At 36.2% G+C, this 17,725-nt stretch overlaps 1 protein-coding gene across 4 annotated transcripts in view; it reads left to right on the top strand.

Annotated features, from left to right (window-relative positions):
* Positions 1-17,725, top strand: part of FSTL5 (follistatin like 5) — a 778,780-nt gene that overhangs the window by 569,732 nt on the left and 191,323 nt on the right. For all 4 annotated transcript variants that reach the window (XM_034959355.3, XM_014344780.4, XM_034959354.3 and 1 more), the window contains exon 8: positions 5,585-5,705. In XM_034959355.3, coding sequence (XP_034815246.2) covers positions 5,585-5,705 — 121 coding nt within the window. The remainder of the gene's footprint in view (positions 1-5,584; positions 5,706-17,725) is intronic.

Raw genomic sequence — 17,725 nt, 5'->3', positions numbered from 1 at the left:
AATGAAGTGAAGATAAATGCTTGCTTTTTATTGATAAATATTGTATATAAAATTAAAAACTGAGCAACACATTAAAAATTTAGAAATAAACATGAAAAATTCTAAACCCAAAATTAAAATTGGGAAAGGGCAAGGAACAAAAAACTCTTAGAAGGTAAATCCTCAGAGCAAATATATGGGAAAAAATCTTTAAGACTCTTTATAGTAAAGTATATTCAAAATTTGCCAATTACAACTTAAAAAGCTAGAGAGGATGTGGAGAAATAGGAATGCTTTTACACTGTTGGTGGGAGTGTAAGTTAGTTCAACCATTGTGGAAGACAGTGTGGCGATTCCTCAAGGATCTTGAATGAGAAATACCATTTGACCCAGCAATCCCATTGCTGGGTTATACCCAAAGGATTATAAATCATTCTACTATAAAGACACATGCTCACGTATGTTTATTGCAGCAGTATTCACAATAGCAAAGGCTCGGAACCAACCCAAATGCCCATCAATGATAGACTAGATAAAGAAAATGTGGCACATATACACCATGGAATACTATGCAGCCATAGAAAAGGATGAGTTCATGTCCTTTGCAGTGACATGGATGAAGCTGGAAACCATCATTCTCATCAAACTAACACAAGAACAGAAAACCAAACACTACATGTTCTCACTCATAAGTAGGAGTTGAACAATAGAACACATGGACACAGGGCAGGGAACATCACACATTGGGGTCTGTCAGGGGGTGGGGGGCTAGGGGAGGGATAGCATTAGGAGAAATACCTAATGTAGATGACGAGTTGATGGGTGCAGCAAACCACCATGGCACGTGTATACCTTTGTAACAAATCTGTACATTCTGCATATGTACCCCAGAACTTAAATTATAATAATGATAATAATAATAATGGTAATAAAAAGAATTTTCTGTACCAGCACCTCATATCCTCATTCTCTGCAGCTGAGAAAAGGAAGAAATACAGGGGTTGACATGTTTCACAATGTTGTCTTTTGACTCAAACTTCAGTGGATCTACCCAGCCTTTCTTCTATGGCACATGCACTCTCAAAACACTTCCAGCCTTTTTTCTTCAAACCTGATAGTGTATTTGACCTCTTTCGTTTTGAGCGTTTTGTCTCAAATTTCCTCTTTGTTCCCTTTTCCTGTCTTTATCCCTGAGTTCAACTTATGACTGACAAGGAAGGCAGTGTGGTGTGGGAGCATGAAACACAGACTCTGGAGTAAGCCTACCTGGTTTCCAATCCTAGCTCCGCTAATTAGAGGCCAAGTGGAACTAGTAGCTTACTTGACATCTTAGCCTCCCCAGCTATGAAGTGAGAGAATATTAATAGATCTTGTTTTTTAAGTTTAGTATATTGATGAAATGTGTCCATTTTTGTGAAGTGTTTATAGTAGTGTCTGGCATACAGATAACTGCTTTATAAATAAAGATTAAATGCATTGAGTTTTGTCTTGATAATCTGTGGTTAATTAGCTTTCTGTTACTGATTGCAATGTTTTGGAATGCAAGAGTGTTTCTTCTTCATATAAATATGTCAATTATTCTTTCTTTTTTGATTTCTAATTTTTTCATACTCAGAGAAGATTTCATTAACTAAGAGTATATATAGTTTTATTATGACATTTTTTTGATTTAAGTATTCCATATAGATTTTATTTTAACAACAGCTTTACTCTGATATTCTCCACAAACCATAAAATTAATCCATTCGAAGTGTGCAATTTAGTGCTTTCTAGTATATTAGCAAAATTGTGCAGCCATCATGGCTGTCGAAGTTTAGAATATTTTCATCCCTCCAAAAAGGACTTCAGACTTATTAGCAGTTATTTCCCACTCCCCCATTCCCTCAGTCCCTGGTTACCACAAATCTGTCTTCTATGTCTATGGATATGGTCATTCTGGACATGTCATATAATTAGACTCGTACAATTTGTGGCCTTTTGTGTCTGGCTTCTTTCACTTAGCATATTAATTTCAAGATTCATGCAAAGGCCCTAAGGCTGAAAAGAAAGGTTTATTCATGTTGCAGTATATATCAGTACTTTATTCCTTTTTATTGTCAAATAATACTCCATTGTATAGATATAGTACATTTTATTTATCCATTCATCCATTGATAGACATTTGGGTTGTTTTCACTTTTTGCCTTTTATGAGTAATAAATATAGCTATGCACATTTGCATACATTTGCATACAATAGTATACAGCTATGCACATTTGCATACAGTTAGTATTAGACATGTTTTCAGTTCTTTGGGGTATGTACATAAGAATGAATTGCTAGTCCTAAGTAACTTAGTTTAGCTTTTTGAGGAGTGGCCAAACTGTTATCCAAAGCAGAGGCACCACTTAATATTCTCACTAACACTGTGTGAAGGTTCCAAATTTTCCACATCCTCTCCAACACTTGCAATTGTCTCTTTTTTATTTTAACCAATGTAGAGCATATGAAGTAGTATCTCACTGAGGTTTTTATTTGCATATCCTTAGTGACTAGTAATGCTGAACATGCTTTTATGTGCTTATTGTTCATTTGTAAATCTTTTGAGAAATGTTCGTTTGAATCCTCTACACATTATTTTAATCAGACTATTTGTTTTGTTTTGTTTTGAGATGGAGTCTCACTCTGTCACCCAGGCTGGAGTGCAGTGGCACGATTTCGGCTCACTGCAACCTCCACCTCTCGGGTTCAAGCAATTCTCGTGCCTCAGCCTGCTGGGTAGCTGGGATTACAGGCATGTGCCACCATGCCCAGCTAATTTTTGTATTTTTAGTAGAGACGAGGTTTCCTCATGTTGGCCGGGCTGGTCTCAAACTCTTGACCTCAGGTGATCTGCCCACCTTGGCCCCTAAAGTGTTGGGATTACAGGTGTGAGCTACCATGCCCAGCCTATTTGCTTTTTGATTGTTGAATTGTAATTACTCTTTATATATTCTGAATAGAAGATCCTTATCAGATAAATTTTCTTCAGATATTTCCTCTCCTCTATAGGGTATCTCTTTACTTTCTTGATGTCTTTTGAGCAGCAAAAGATTTTAATATTTATGAAGTTGAATTTACCTATTTTTCTTTGGTATGTTGTATGTGGCTGTTGGGATTCACTCTTAGTGGTGAGCTAATGATTGAACAGGGATTTAATTAAATGCCTTGCATCAGTAAGTCTCCCAGGCTTTGTTGAGGTTTCCTATCTCTGTTTTGTGTTACGGTATGAGTGTTCCTATATAGTTCACAACTCTGTCTTAGCCTTCAATTTCTGCTTGTGTAGAGTCTTATGTGCAGCTAGAGATGAGATAATAGGGATTCACACATCTCTGCTGAGCATGCACACAGTCCTGCACATTTGTGTGGCCTTCTAGACTCCTAGGAATATATGGAACTCTTCAAAGTTTTCTACGGAGAGCCCATTCCTCAGGTTTATCTTGTAATGTTTTTTAGTCAAACTATTGCTATCTACAACTAGTATCTCTGTTGCAGAAAGTTGTAATGTGAAACAACCGCTGTTGTTTCCTGATTTCAATAAAGACTTTAGGGGGCAGGTGTGGTGGCTGATTCCTGTAATCCCAGCACCTTGGGTGGCTGAGGCAGGAGGGTCACTTGAGGCCAGGAGTTTGAGATCAGCATGGCCAACATAGTGAAAACCTGTCTCTGCTAAAAATACAAAAATTAGCTGGGCGTAGTGGCTCATGCCTGTAATCTCAGCAATTTGGGAGGCTGAGGCGGCCGGATCACCTGAGGTCAGGAGTTCGAGACCAGCCTGGCGAACATGGTAAAACCCTGTTTCTACTAAAAATACAAAAATTTAGCAGGGCGTGGTGGCACAAGCCTGTAGCACCTGTAATCCCAGCTACTCAGGAGGCTGAGGCAGGAGAATCACTGGAACCCAGGAAGCAGATGTTGCAGTGAGAGGAGATCATGCCATTGCACTTCAGCTTGGGCAACAAGAGCGAAACTCCATCTCAAAACAAACAAACAAACAAAAACCAACAATTAACTGGGTGTGATGGAGTGCTCCTGTGGTCCCAGCTACTCAGGTGGCTGAGGCAGAAGAATTGATTGAACCCGGGAGGCAGAGATTGCAGTGAGCCAAGATTATGTCACTGAACTCCAGAGCCTGGGAACCCTGCCTCAAAAAAAAAAAAAAACATTAGGGATAGGGCTCTTTACACAGAGTGAACTTTAAGTGTTGCTCAAAGCTCAACTAAAAAGAAGTCATGAAAATGTATGTTCTCAAGGAGCTGCTAATCTATCCAACAGGTACAATTCTCTCAGGATAAGGTCTTGGAGGAGCTTCAGACCTGCTCTTTCCCTTCCAGTGTCTTCTAGAATGATGATTTTCATAGCTGGCATAGTTTTAAGGAGGCTGGTTCAAGGCCACCATGCAGCTGTGGAGAGCTGTTGTGGAAGTAAAGTTAAAATGCCACATAAATTTTGCCATTCTTACTAACAGTCAGCCACTTTTTGAATAAATACTCTGTGGGCTATTGTGAACCTTTCTCTATTTCCAGAATTCTGAAAAAAATTGATTTTGGCAATTTTTGCCAGAATAGTCATTACCATAATGGAAGAGAAAATTTTCTGGTCTTTGCTGTTCTGGAGGTGCTTCATGGATTTGATTTTAACGGTGCAAGTTTTTTTTTTCCTTTCTTTTTTTTCAAAATGGTTATGCATTTATCTCCACTATTTTGAAGCAGTATGGTTATTGTATTCAAATGTATTGATGGTATCTGGCCTTGGAAAATAAATGCTATTCTATGTTACGGCTATAAATGTTATCACTGAGATCACACTGCTTTAATAATTATTTTTATTGGTAAATATATAATTAAATAATATACAAGTAGTAGTTAACTACCAATGTGAAGAATGCAGTTAACAGGTATTTGTTTTAGCCATAAATAAGAAGAAAACACATTATATAGCTATGCTAATCTTTTTTTATTTTTTAATTTGTAATTATTTATTTATTTAGAGACAGAGTCTCACTCTGTCACCCAGGCTGGAGTGCAGTGGCACGTTCTCAAGTCACTGCAACCCCTGCCTCCCAGGTTCAAGCAATTTTCCTGCCTCAGCCTCCGGAGTAACTGGGACTACAGGTGTGTGCCACCACACACAGCTAATTTACGTATTTTTAGTAGAGACATGACTTCACCATTTTGGCCAGGCTGGTCTTGAACTCCTGACCTCAAGTGATCCACCTGCCTCGGCCTCTCAAAGTGCTGGGATTACAGGTGTGAGCCACCGTGCCTGGCCTGTTCTAATCTTAAAAATGGGAACTAAATTAGAACACATATGTGGAAATTAAGTTACTTTATATATTAAACATGCATTTCAAATAAATATTAAAAAGCTATATTTATGAGTGAGATGATGCTTTTTAAACAAAACATATTGTTAGAAAATTATAATTACAGATCCTTTACGCTTATACACCCAACAATGCTCATTTTGATAATTTTAAAACAATATTTGAGTCTATTTGTTTTGTACCTGAATACACCTTTTAAAAATTGAAATTGTTACAATTAATTCAAAATGCAAACACCTTGTTTTATTTTATTTTTAATAGGACTTTGGAGATGATGGGTCCTTGTATATTACTAAGGTTACCACAACTCACGTTGGCAATTACACCTGCTATGCAGATGGCTATGAACAAGTCTATCAGACTCACATCTTCCAAGTGAATGGTAAGAAGTGATTTTTGTTACCCTAACTATTCAAAGAACACCATAGTTTACTAGGAAGTGAAGCCTTCAATTTTTTGAGTTTTTACAAGGTACTAATAATATTTCAAGTTTTGAGACTCAACTGATAATGTAAAAGTTTTTTAAGTAAAAAAAAAACCACAAAATTTCCAAGTGAATAAGCACTATAAATTAGTACTATTTTTGTTATAAAATATTAGAGTAACTCATTTTAATTAGAAAATTAGAACACAAGAAATTTACATTATTTTTTAGTTTAGAATATTAACAATTAGGCAAGCATAAATTTTAGAAACAAAAATTTTAAGCAGATCATCTATTTAATTGATTGTTTTAATGATATAGACTACTGTTATTCATGTATAGCAAGTTTTATACTCTTGATGGTTAATTTAATGTCTATCTATGAATGTTGACCAGGTGGGCTGATATCACTCCTACAATCAGAGCTTTTCTTTATTCTTGATTTAATTCAAATTTTCGTTATTTACTAGCATTAATACAGGATTACACATATTACTTATTAGTAAATATTTCATTTCCATAATTTATTGTAACATATATTTTAATATACTCTATGATTTATGAAAAGGAGGCAGAAACTTACATGGCTTTCTGTAGGAACAGCAAGATGGCTAGTGTGATGGGCATGAATTTAGAGGAGAGTGGCAGATAATGAGCTTGCAGAGGTAGCCTTGGGGCAGATCACATGGAGCCCTGTAGACTCAGGTAAATATTTGGATTTCCATTCTAAGTGTAAGGGGAAGCTGTCAAAGTGTTTAGTATACAGAGTAGCACATTCTGATTTATTTTAAAATAAATGAATAGTTTCAAGACTATTTTAGTGTCCAAGTAAGAGATAGTGGTAGCTTAAAATATAGTCTTAATGGTGGAGTTATAAAGAAGTGGTCACATTTGGAATATATTTTAAAAGTACTTCTGTCAGTATCACTGAGGAATAGCATGTGAGTGTGAGAGAGAGTTAAAAAATGATGCTAAGGAATTTGAAGGAAACAGGTATATGGGTGTGCCATTTACTACTTTGAAGAAGGAACACATTTTGAGATTGGATGAGATTAAATTTTAGCATGTTAACTTAAATATAATTATATTATCGATGAAAATGTGAAGTATTCAATTGAGGAACATGAAAGCCCAAAGTTGTATGTTCAGATAATATCAATATGTATACATTGCATTGAAAGTCATAAATCTGAGCTTAATTAGGTCACTTTAGAAATAAATATAAATGGATATGAAGTCAGAGGATTGAGCCTTGGATCTGAGGTTAACAAGTGGAGAAGACTGAGAAGGAGGACCCTGTGATGAGAAGTACGTGTACTGGAAATCAATTAATAAAATGTGCCAAAAAGTTTGAAAATATTGGGTAATCTGATTTGACTATTGTTGACGCTCCAGGGGAGCAGATCTAGTTCTTGGTTTCTGGTGAAAATACAGTTGGTATCTAGACATAATCAAGTCTTTGAACCCAACTTTCAATGAAACCAGGGAAGAAAGCAGGCGAGATGCAAAGTTGATTCATGGTGTTTCCAGTGGCCTCAGCTGTTTGGAGATGGACTTTCATATATAAAGTAATTGTACCTGCTGATACACAATGTTGAGAGGGTAGGACAAGTCTGTGCTGAGGATGCTCGTCCCTATAGGTAAATGCTGCATCCATGGGGAAATTGTTCTTGCACGTCTGGTCCTCACCTTCTATTTTGTGGTAAATGCTTACTGACTGTTTGCCTGTTCAACAAGATTAATGCCCTGCCTTTTTTTTTTTTTTTTTTTTTTTTTTTTAGCATTAGGGAGAGAATGTCTCCAATTTCATTTTTGGCTAGCAATTAATTCTGTCTTTTATCTCTTATCCTCATTCCCAGTCCTAGATCTTCCATGTAAGAGTTCTTAGTAGTTTTTAGAATGTATGGTGCATGTTCTCCACCTGCATCAGAATCACATAAAAGAAAAGATCACAAGTGCAGAACCCTGGACTTCACCAGCACTCTCAGGAATTCTGACTTGAAATTTGCATTTTGAAAAGCTTCTCAGGAAATTGTGATGCGTGGTAAAGTGTGACAACTATTCTAAACGGCTGCTCTTCAGGAGCTGCTGCTCTTCATTCATGTCTGATGTAGGTTTCTTACATAACTTACTCATTTGCCATGCTCCAGCTGGGAAACCCACGAAGGAGACTTTGAGCCAAACTACAGGCTTTATGTTGCAAGGTTGCATTGAGCAGCACTGGTGAAAGGCGGCTTCCCTGTTTCATCCCCTCCCATGAATGAACTGCTTACTCTCTGATCTCGGGTTTTTCTGAAGATGGAATATGGAAATAAAGAAATAATGAGGTCTCAGAAACAGAGTGCTCCCCATCAGCCTTAGCATTATGAATTAATCAAGAGGAATTCAATATTAGCAGTGATTGCTTGTGCTGAACTCTAATGCTTTTCCTTTTCGAGGTACAAGGGCCCCTGGGCCAATATCTCACAGGGAGCAAAACCAGTTTCTTTCCATTATGTCCCATAACATTTAAATTGCTCTGACTATCTTGGTATAAAGATTTTCAGGAAGGGATGGGGTTTGGAGAGAAAACCAATGATATTATCATTGCTGAGAAGGCAAACAAGATGAGGAGTATAATTTAAGCACTAGATTTCAGTACTTGTGTGCAATTATTAACCTTTCGAAGACCAGCTTTTGCCAAGTATTGGTAATAAAACTATGATTATAGTCAATTCAAGAGAGAAAGGAAAGTGAAAAAATCAAGAACACTTCTATCATTAACTCTTTTAAAGGAGAACATTTGCTGAAAGTAAAGAGAGAACTTTGCAGTAGCTGCAAAGCACCTGCATTCAAGGGAGTGAATTTTATAAAAGTTACAGATATGATCATCTTTTATGCTGATGGGAATAATCCAGTAAAGATTAAAAGCAGATAATTTATAAGACCAAAAGGATAATTATAGTAACAAATCAATTAAATTTAAAATTGATGTGATCTAATTCACAGAAGGACAGACTGATCTTTGGAAGATGAATAGTCCCTCTGTTGAAACAGGGAGAAAGACAGACTTTGGGAAAAGATTCACAGTGTAGGAGCATGAGGACGTCCTTTTTGCATTACGTAAAGTTTCTTCAGGGAAATGAATAATACCATTGGTTGAAAGTGAAGAGTTTGTAATAGCTTTAGTGGTTTGAGGAGGGGAAGACATGTCGAATAATTATCTTGCAATGCAGGAGGGTGATTGAAATAATAATATGTAGTTGGTGTGTTGGGGAGAGCTTGGAGTATTCATGAAGTATGTTTTCCTTCTGTTGTGGTTGACTGTAAAGTGGCCATGAAAGAAAAAAGATTCTGATTTAGCTAGTGTTTTGTTTGTCAGGTGAGTAAGTGGGGGAATAGTTAGGAGAGAAGAAGTTAAATAAGTTTACAAGGGAGTGATTACAGTGGACTACAGACTAAGTGTGAGATAAGGACACAAGAGAGGACATGATAAATGTGACATGAAAATGGACTGGTGTTCCCAAGGATCAAATATTACTAGAATGAGGTACTAGAGAGGAAGATATGCAATACCTCAAAGCATTTTCTCAAAGCAGCTGGCAATTTCAGTTTCTAAAAAAATGTTTCTAGTTAGGTCAAGTCTATATAAAGGACTGTGTGGACCACTAAGGTTTGCTAGGGTTTTAAGCAGCCCAAATGTTCTAATCTAATTTGCCAGTTCTAGTCTTAATCACAAGGAAAAATAAGGTATAAAATAACACTGATTTATCAAATTCAACTATCATTGGTCAAAAATTTGTTCTACTGCATTTATATCAACAAGGGAAGGCAAAAAGTGTGTTTCAAAGTTTATTTTATATTTAACAGTGAGGGATTAACTTTAACTTCTATAACATAGACCCAAAAGGACAGGGGCTCAAAGGGGATACAGTGTATTCTTCTAACACAGAAAATAAGACAAGATAGGGTGGTCTGGGGATGGCAGATCTATAATGTCATCAATATCATAAGCTTCCTCTATTATGATTAGCACACAGTTTCTACCCTCAGTCTCATCCTGTGACTTCAAAATGGCTGTGGAAATTCTGTAGACCTTTCAACAGGGAAACAGGAAGAGGGAGGAAGGGGAAAATAACACCTGACACATGAGAAAGAACTTTTATTAATTTATTTTTTTTGAGACAGAGTCTTTCTCTGTTGCCCAGGCTGGAGTGCAGTGGCACCATCTTGGCTCCCTGCAACCTCCGCCCCCTGGGTTCAAGCAATTCTCTGCTTCAGCCTCCCCAGTAGCTGGGATTACAGGTGCCCGCCACCACGCCTGGCTACTTTTTTATTTTTTTTATTTTTTATTTTTAGTAGAGACGGGTTTCACCATCTTAGCCAGGCTAGTCTTGAACTGCTGACCTCGTGATTCACCCGCTTCAGCCTCCCAAAGTGCTGAGATTACAGGCATGAGCCACCGCACCCGGCTGAGACAGGACTTTTTTAAAAAGTTTTAATGAAAGCACCAGTGATAACTTCCACTGATCCTCCCTAAATGCAAAGACATGGCACAATATATTTCTCTGACTGTGACATATTGCCACCCACAACAATATAAAGATTATGTTAACTAGAAGAAAGGGGAAAATAAATATCAAGTAGGTAACTAGCCACCTTATTTACAAAGTTTCTGATATATCAAAATATTTTGCCAAACAAAAAATAGAATAATGACACTTTATAATAACATATCTAGAAATGGTGGGATAAGTTACAAAACCACAGCCCTAAAATTGGTACTGTCTCTTTTTCGGTGTGTTCCTCTCCTTTGGTTTTATGGTGTTTTGTACTTGGCAGAAGAACTTTAAACGCATGTTTTTTATGTCAAGAAGTATAACAAACTTGGGATTACTCAAGTGTTGTAAGTCAACAACAACAAACAGTAGTTGGGAACGAGGAACAATACTGGATAAAAATACAACAAAAATGCAAGAAAATGCAAATTATCTACCAAATAGCACATTTATGGAATTCAACAAATCTCTAAAACTGGTTTAACTCATCTTATATTTTTCATTCACTTTTAGAAAAAGTTAAAAAGAACTTTAGAAAATCAGGCTTTCAGAATTTAAAATATTTATCTTAACAATTTGTCAATTCGTAATAAAAACAAAATATGTCATTGATTACCATAACAAGCCCGGAAAATACCACAAGTTACTGGAATTTGTAAAAGAGTCTCTTTGAAGTTCAAAGTCTGTTTAAATATCCTAGAGCATAAGCCAAATAAAAGTCTATCTATAGCCCTGTTCCTTTTCAAACAATGGAAAATTAGATATTGAAATATGAGAGTGCTTCTGTGCCATTGTCTGAAGAAACATTATGTATAAATCAAAGTAGCCTGACTCTACCAGGGGATTTCATTTCATGCTTTTCTTTCTCTTTTTACATAAAGCAAATCGTCTTTAGATCTTAAGCTTATGATACAGAATGTTTGAAATTTTTAAAAGTCATCATTGTTTACACGCCCCTCTGGGCAGAAAGCTTGTCCATATTCACAGTGAAACTATATGTACACTGTTACTTCTCTCCCATTCAAATTATTTAAGCCCTCATACATAATATTGTGCGGATGTGTTTTCTATTGAAATAAGAAAACTTCTGCATAAAGTGATTGTTGTTTGTTGGTTTTACCAGATGTCTATATAAAACACCCTGATTTTTCTCCTTCAAAGTTTGGAAACATCTGTAAGAAAGACACAAAAGCCAGATATACAGATACAAAGCATGACCTTCATTACTGACAGAGCTATTATTTAGAAAACCCAGCTTAAGTCTGGGGCAACAATAGCTTTCTTTCTTGCATCATATAATTCAGCTTCCTCATTTGGTCATAGGGAACACTGGAATCTCTGCACTGGGTGTGGTAAACCTTCCTAGCTAAACTTGGCCAGACTGCAGAGAGATCTAGAAAGTGAGACAGTGAGATCTACAAAGTAGGAAGAGGTCTCCTTCACCCTCTCTTCTCCTCCCACTGTGAGTTAATAAATGAGAGAGTGAGAAGCTAGAGGGTTACCCTAGCTCAGTGATTGTCAAACTGTGGTTCATGCACAAGGAGCAACAGCAACATGTTTTAAAGGCAAATTCTCAGGTCTCATCTGTGGCTACAAATCAGAAGCTCTAAGTAGGGCATAGAACAATGTGTGTTCTAACAAACCTTCCTGGTAATTCTGGAGATAAGCTTTGAGAACTACAGTTTCCCTCCTAAAAAGATGATAGGTGGGAATATGTTTCCCTTCTTCATATTCTTCAACTCTTTATTCTTTTAATTTTGATTTAAAACTTTCAGTTGATTGTCATCTAGGAGATTGGCTCTTGCTTGGGGGGTGGTATTGGCCATGTATCATTTCAGGCTTTTGCCTCATGAGGCCCCACAGCAGACAGTATTCATGTCTTGCTCCATAGCCCACACAGGCCTCCTCATCTATGGTGAATATCCCTTGATAACTACTTACTGCCAAAGCTTGTCTCTCTGCCACTGTTCCTTAAGATTTTACTTATTAGTTAGTTTAGTGCAAAAGTAATTGCTTTTTTTGCACTTACTTTTAATGGCAAAACCACAATTACTTTTGCCCCAATCTAACTGCCCAAGAATCTTTATCAACTACACTCAAGGAAGCCCTAATATGCCAGGGAGTTGATGTCCTTAGGAATCATCATTAACCAATGAGGGACACAAATCAGTGGGTAAGAAGCACAGCTACCCACTCACTCAATGGGAAGCTCCTGAGGGGCATTCAACATTGTTCAAGGGGTCCACACTAGGATCCATTCCTTTTTTTCCATAGTTATGAATCTCATGAATGCATCCCCCTTCTTCTCTCACCTTTTATTGTAGTTTTCCTTTCATTGTCTAACTTTTCCCATTTTCACACTTGTCCCTCCTGGAATCACTTGTCAAATCAAAACCAGTTGAACCTAGGGTCTTTTCTCAGAGCTGCTTTTGGAGATATTCGTATTTTAAATAAATTTAAAGTTCTTCACTTAATAACAATTGCTGCTGTATTGTAGCTTCCCCTAAGAATTACTAGTGGGCGCTATGTTTGTTTACAGAAGACTTTGAACTATAATAAAACAGTACATAAATTCGTTAACTTCAAAGCCTCAAAATTCCCTCTATATACTGTTTCTCATGTCAAATTATGTTCAGTTACACTGTTCAATAGAGTTCTTCAGAGGCTCTGTGATTAAATTAAATCATGACGTCAAGATGCTTCAATTATTGAATAGCAAGAATATAGACATGTACAAAAATTAATATATAAATGTTCTAATTATTAAATTCTGAGAGAAATAAAACTGAAGAGATTAAAGTTCCAAAAAATTAGTCCAAAGTAATTAATATCCAAAATTAAATTCTTCTGCCCTTATAATTTAAAGTCTAAAGAAAGTCCAAAAGTTTAAACTACATGCAAAGTCCAAAGAACCAAGTTTTTCCCTGATTCTTTATTATGGTCACTTTCAGGGAAAGAAGTCCTTGAAAATGTATGACTTTGGGGTAACTTAAACATTTGTATCCTGGGCTTATTCTCACTGGGTTTTGCAATCCATTTTCAAATGATCACATCCATTTTTTTTTCTTTTTTTCTTTTTCTTTCTTTTTTTTTTTTTTTTTTGTTTGTTTTTGTTTTTTGAAACGGTCTTGCGCCATCGCCCAGGCTGGAGTGCAGTGGCACGATCTGGGCTCACTGCAACCTCTGCCTCCCAGGTTCAAGCAATTCTCCTGTTTCAGCCTCCCAAGTAGCTGCAATCACAGGTGCCTGCCACCATGCCCAGCTAATTTTTGTATTTTAATGGAGAGGGGGTTTCACCATGTTGGCCAGGTTGGTCTCAAACCCCTGACCTCAGGTGATATGCCCACCTCGGCTTCCCAAAGTGCTGGGATTACAAGTGTGAGCCACCGTGCCCAGCCTCATTCATTCTTTATTCAATATTTCCTTTTTTGTACTGACTTCTGGTGTACTCCATAACATTTAGAATTCCATTTTATCTCTACTACTGACTTATTAGTCATATCTTTTTTAAAATTTTTGTCAGATATTGCTATAAGCCACACATACGATATGAAACTTAACATATTGTCATGTATTTTTAAATAATGTTTTACCACTTCATGTATAAAGAACCTTAAAACAGCATGCCTTGATCTCTGCCATTTTCATCCTTTGTAATAATATTATCAAACATTTAACTTCTACGTATGTTATAAAACACACAATATATTGTTTCATTTTTGCTTTAAAAGTTACATATCTTTCAGAGAGGTTTTTAAAATTAGGCATGAGAACAAAACATTTGCATTTCTGATCCTCCTCATTTTTTCATGTAAAACTGAATTTCTGAATTTTCATTTACTCTAATAAACATGCTTTAATAATTTGAAGTTCAGGTATGCTCCTGATACATTTTCTTGGCCATTGTTTGTATGAAGATATTTTTACTTTTTTTTAAATTAAATAATATTTCTGTTGGATATTAAATTCTAAGTGGGCAGTTTTTGGTTTTTATTTTTCTTTCAACAATTTATAGATGTTCTATTGTCTTCTGGGTTGCTCTTGCATGGTTTCTAACAGGACATCTGCTGTATTTCTAGTATTTCTAGTCTCTTTTTTTCATTTATCTGACTGCTTTTAAGAGTTTCTCTTTATCATTGGGTATCAGCAATTTATATATGGTAAGGCTTGGTTTGCTTTTCTTTACTTGGATTTTTTTCTGCTAGAGATAACTCAGCTACTTGGACTTTGGGATATATATTTTTAAAACCTTTGAATAAACGTTTGGCCATTATTTTTTTCAAATAGATGTCTGTTTTTTCCATCCATTTGGACTCAAATTATAGGTATGTGTGTCTGATTGATATTTTCTCATAAATCACTGAATTCTCTTCCTTTTTTTCTCTCTGTCTCTTCAACATTTGTACTTACTGTACTTCACTTTCAATAGTTTTTATGCTCTGACTTTAAGGTCGCATTTTTTCTTTTATCTGTATGTCTAATCAGCTGTTATTCTCTACCAGAGTTCTTTTTCCTAAATTTATTTTAGATATTATATTTTTCAACGACATAAATTCTATTTAAAAAATAATTCTTACTTATTCTTTCATTGTATTTGTGTTTTCCTTTAAATCTTTAAACCTATTTATACTGGCTACTTAAAGTCCCTGCTTGCAATTTTTATCATGTCTGAAATTTATTGTCTCTTCCTATTCGCTGACATTTTTCTCTCATGAGTCATATTTTCCACTCCTTCTCACATCTGTTAATTTTTTTATTGAATGCTGAACATTGTTGAGAGGATAGATTTGCCGAAGCATTAAGTTTTGTTTAGGCATCAGTTTAATCTTTTTGAGACTTTAAAAAAGAAAAAAAAACTATATTTGAGTCTGTCTAGAGTAGCCTTTACAGTAGGATCTGTTTCACTCTCCTTCTGATATGCAGTATGAGATGTTTTATGAAGTCTCCCTAGTCTGCTTTTTTCAGTTAAGTCTCTCCACTCTGGTTAATCCAACTCATATGGCACCTATCCTTGTGTAAGCTCTTGTAGCTTTTAAATGTAAGCTCCCTGATTGTAGTGGTTTCCGTAGTCATAAAATTTTGCCTGATTTTGAATAGTTTCATCCTAGGCATTAAGCCAAAGCCTCAGCAGATCTGTATTTAGATTCCCGTAGCTGTCTCTGCAGAGTTCTCTACTTTATGCTTTTCTTCTCTACAAATTCCAGCTGGCAACTTTTTGTGAATTCCAACTTCTCGTATCCTTAGTTCAGTGAGACCTTTCAGTTCTCTCTTTCTGCATCAATGTCAATGGATGCCGCCAGGAAGAAAGCCAAGACAATTATACACCTCATCTTGTTTTCTTTTTTTTTTTTTTTTTTTTGTCTTTTTTCTTCTCTTCTTTCAGGGATTGCCATCCTTTGCTGCTGGTTTTCCAATGTTTCATGACACTCATTTCATATTTGTTCTGTTTATCTATGACAAATGGCTTACAAGTTTTAAGTTACAAGTTTTCTACCATAACCTTCTCTATCATGTCAATTTTCTTAAAGGCCTTAAAGTTGTATGGATTAGAGGAAAGTTTTCCTAAGACCCTCATTTGTAAAAAGTTCTGAAAGTTAGTACACATGACTAATATTGACAGCATCAGCCCTACATACAATAAATTTAGAAATTTTAAGTAATACCTATTTTGTTCTCTGAGTCTGGTACATAATTCTGCCAAAAAAACATGGCAAATACTCACTAGAACAAGAAAGGAGAATTAATCCCTGTTCTAAAAAGAAGTGTTATTTTTGGCTGTCCTAAGATATAGATTTCCTATAACAATTGCACAAATTTAAAGAACTTATATGACTGGATCATAACTTCTCATAAAAATGTTAATTTTGTCACTATGTATGGAGAAAAGACTATTTGTGGTCTACCACATAAATTTTGATAGTTTTCCTCAGTAATTGAAGCTCAGTATTAGCCAGCCTATGGACGCCTACCTAAAGATTACCTTCCTCAGTCCTCCTTGAAACTTTTTTCTATGACAAATTTTTGGCCAATGGATTGAGAAGGTAATTATTGTTTTTCATATCTCAATTATGATACTAGAAAAGATATATGTCATCTATTTCTCTTTTTGTTTGTTGAAAAATGAGTGTGATGATGATAGTTGGAGGAGCTATTTTAAATTTGAAAAAGGAGAGTCTAATGTGTTAAGAAAGGGATCCAGTTTCTATTTTCTGCATATGGCTAGCCAGTTTTCCCAGCACCATTTATTAAATAGGGAATCATTTCCCAGTTGCTTGTTTTTGTCAGGTTTGTCAAAGATCAGATGGTTGCAGATGTGTAGTGTTATTTCTGAGGTCTCTGTTCTGTCCCATTGGTCTGTATATCTGTTTTTGGTACCAGCACCATGCTGTTTTGGTTACTGTAGCCTTGTAGTGTAGTTTGAAGTCAGATAGCGTGATGCCTCCAGCTTTGTTCTTTTTGCTTAATATTGTCTTGGCTATATCGGCTCTTTTTTGGTTCCATATGAAATTTAAAGTATTTTTTTCTAATTCTGTGAAGAAAGTCAATGGTAACTTGATGAGAATAGCATTGAATCTATCTATTACTTTGGGCAGTATGGCCATTTTCATGATATCGATTCTTCCTATCTATGAGCATGGAATGTTCTTCCATTTGTTTGTGTCCTCTCTTATTTCCTTGAGGAGTGGTTTGTAGTTCTCCTTTAAGAGGTCCTTCACGTCCCTTGTATGTTGTATTCCTAGGTATTTTATTCTTTTTGTAGCAATTGCGAATGGGATTTCACTCATGATTTGGCTCTTTATTTGTCTGTTGTTGGTATATAGGAATGGTTGTGATTTTTGCACATTGATTTTGTATTCTGAGACTTTGCTGAAGTTTCTTATCAGCTTAAGGAGTTTTGGGGCTGAGTCAATGGGGTTTTCAAAATATACAATCATGTCATCTCCAAACAGAGACAATTTTACTTCCTTTCTTCCTATTTGAATACGCTTTATTTATTTCTCTTGCCTGATTAACTCAAGATGGATTGAAGACTTAAATGTGAAACCCAAAACCATAAAAACACTGGAAGAAAACCTAGGCAGCCGTGCACGGTGGCTCACGCCTGTAATCCCAGCACTTCAGGAGACCAAGGTGGGTGGATCACAAGGTCAGGAGTTCATGACCAGCCTGGCCAAGATGGTGAAACCCTGTCTCTACTAAAAATACAAAAATTAGCCACGCGCAGTGGCAGGTGCCTGTAATCCCAGCTACTAGGGAGGCTGAGGCAGGAGATTCATTTGAATCCAGGGGGCAGAGGTTTCAGTGAACCAAGATGCACCACTGCACTCCAGCCTGGGCAACAGAGTGAGACTCTGTCTCACAAAAAAAAAAGGAAAAAAAAGAAAACCTGGACAATACCATTCAAGACATAGGCATGGGCAAAGACTTCATAACTAAAAC

The sequence above is a fragment of the Pan paniscus genome, chromosome 3, assembly GCF_029289425.2.
Source record: "Pan paniscus chromosome 3, NHGRI_mPanPan1-v2.0_pri, whole genome shotgun sequence".
In the NCBI taxonomy this organism is placed as follows: domain Eukaryota; kingdom Metazoa; phylum Chordata; class Mammalia; order Primates; family Hominidae; genus Pan; species Pan paniscus.
Note: the sequence above shows the minus strand (reverse complement) of the source record. Positions and strands in the feature narration are given on the sequence as shown.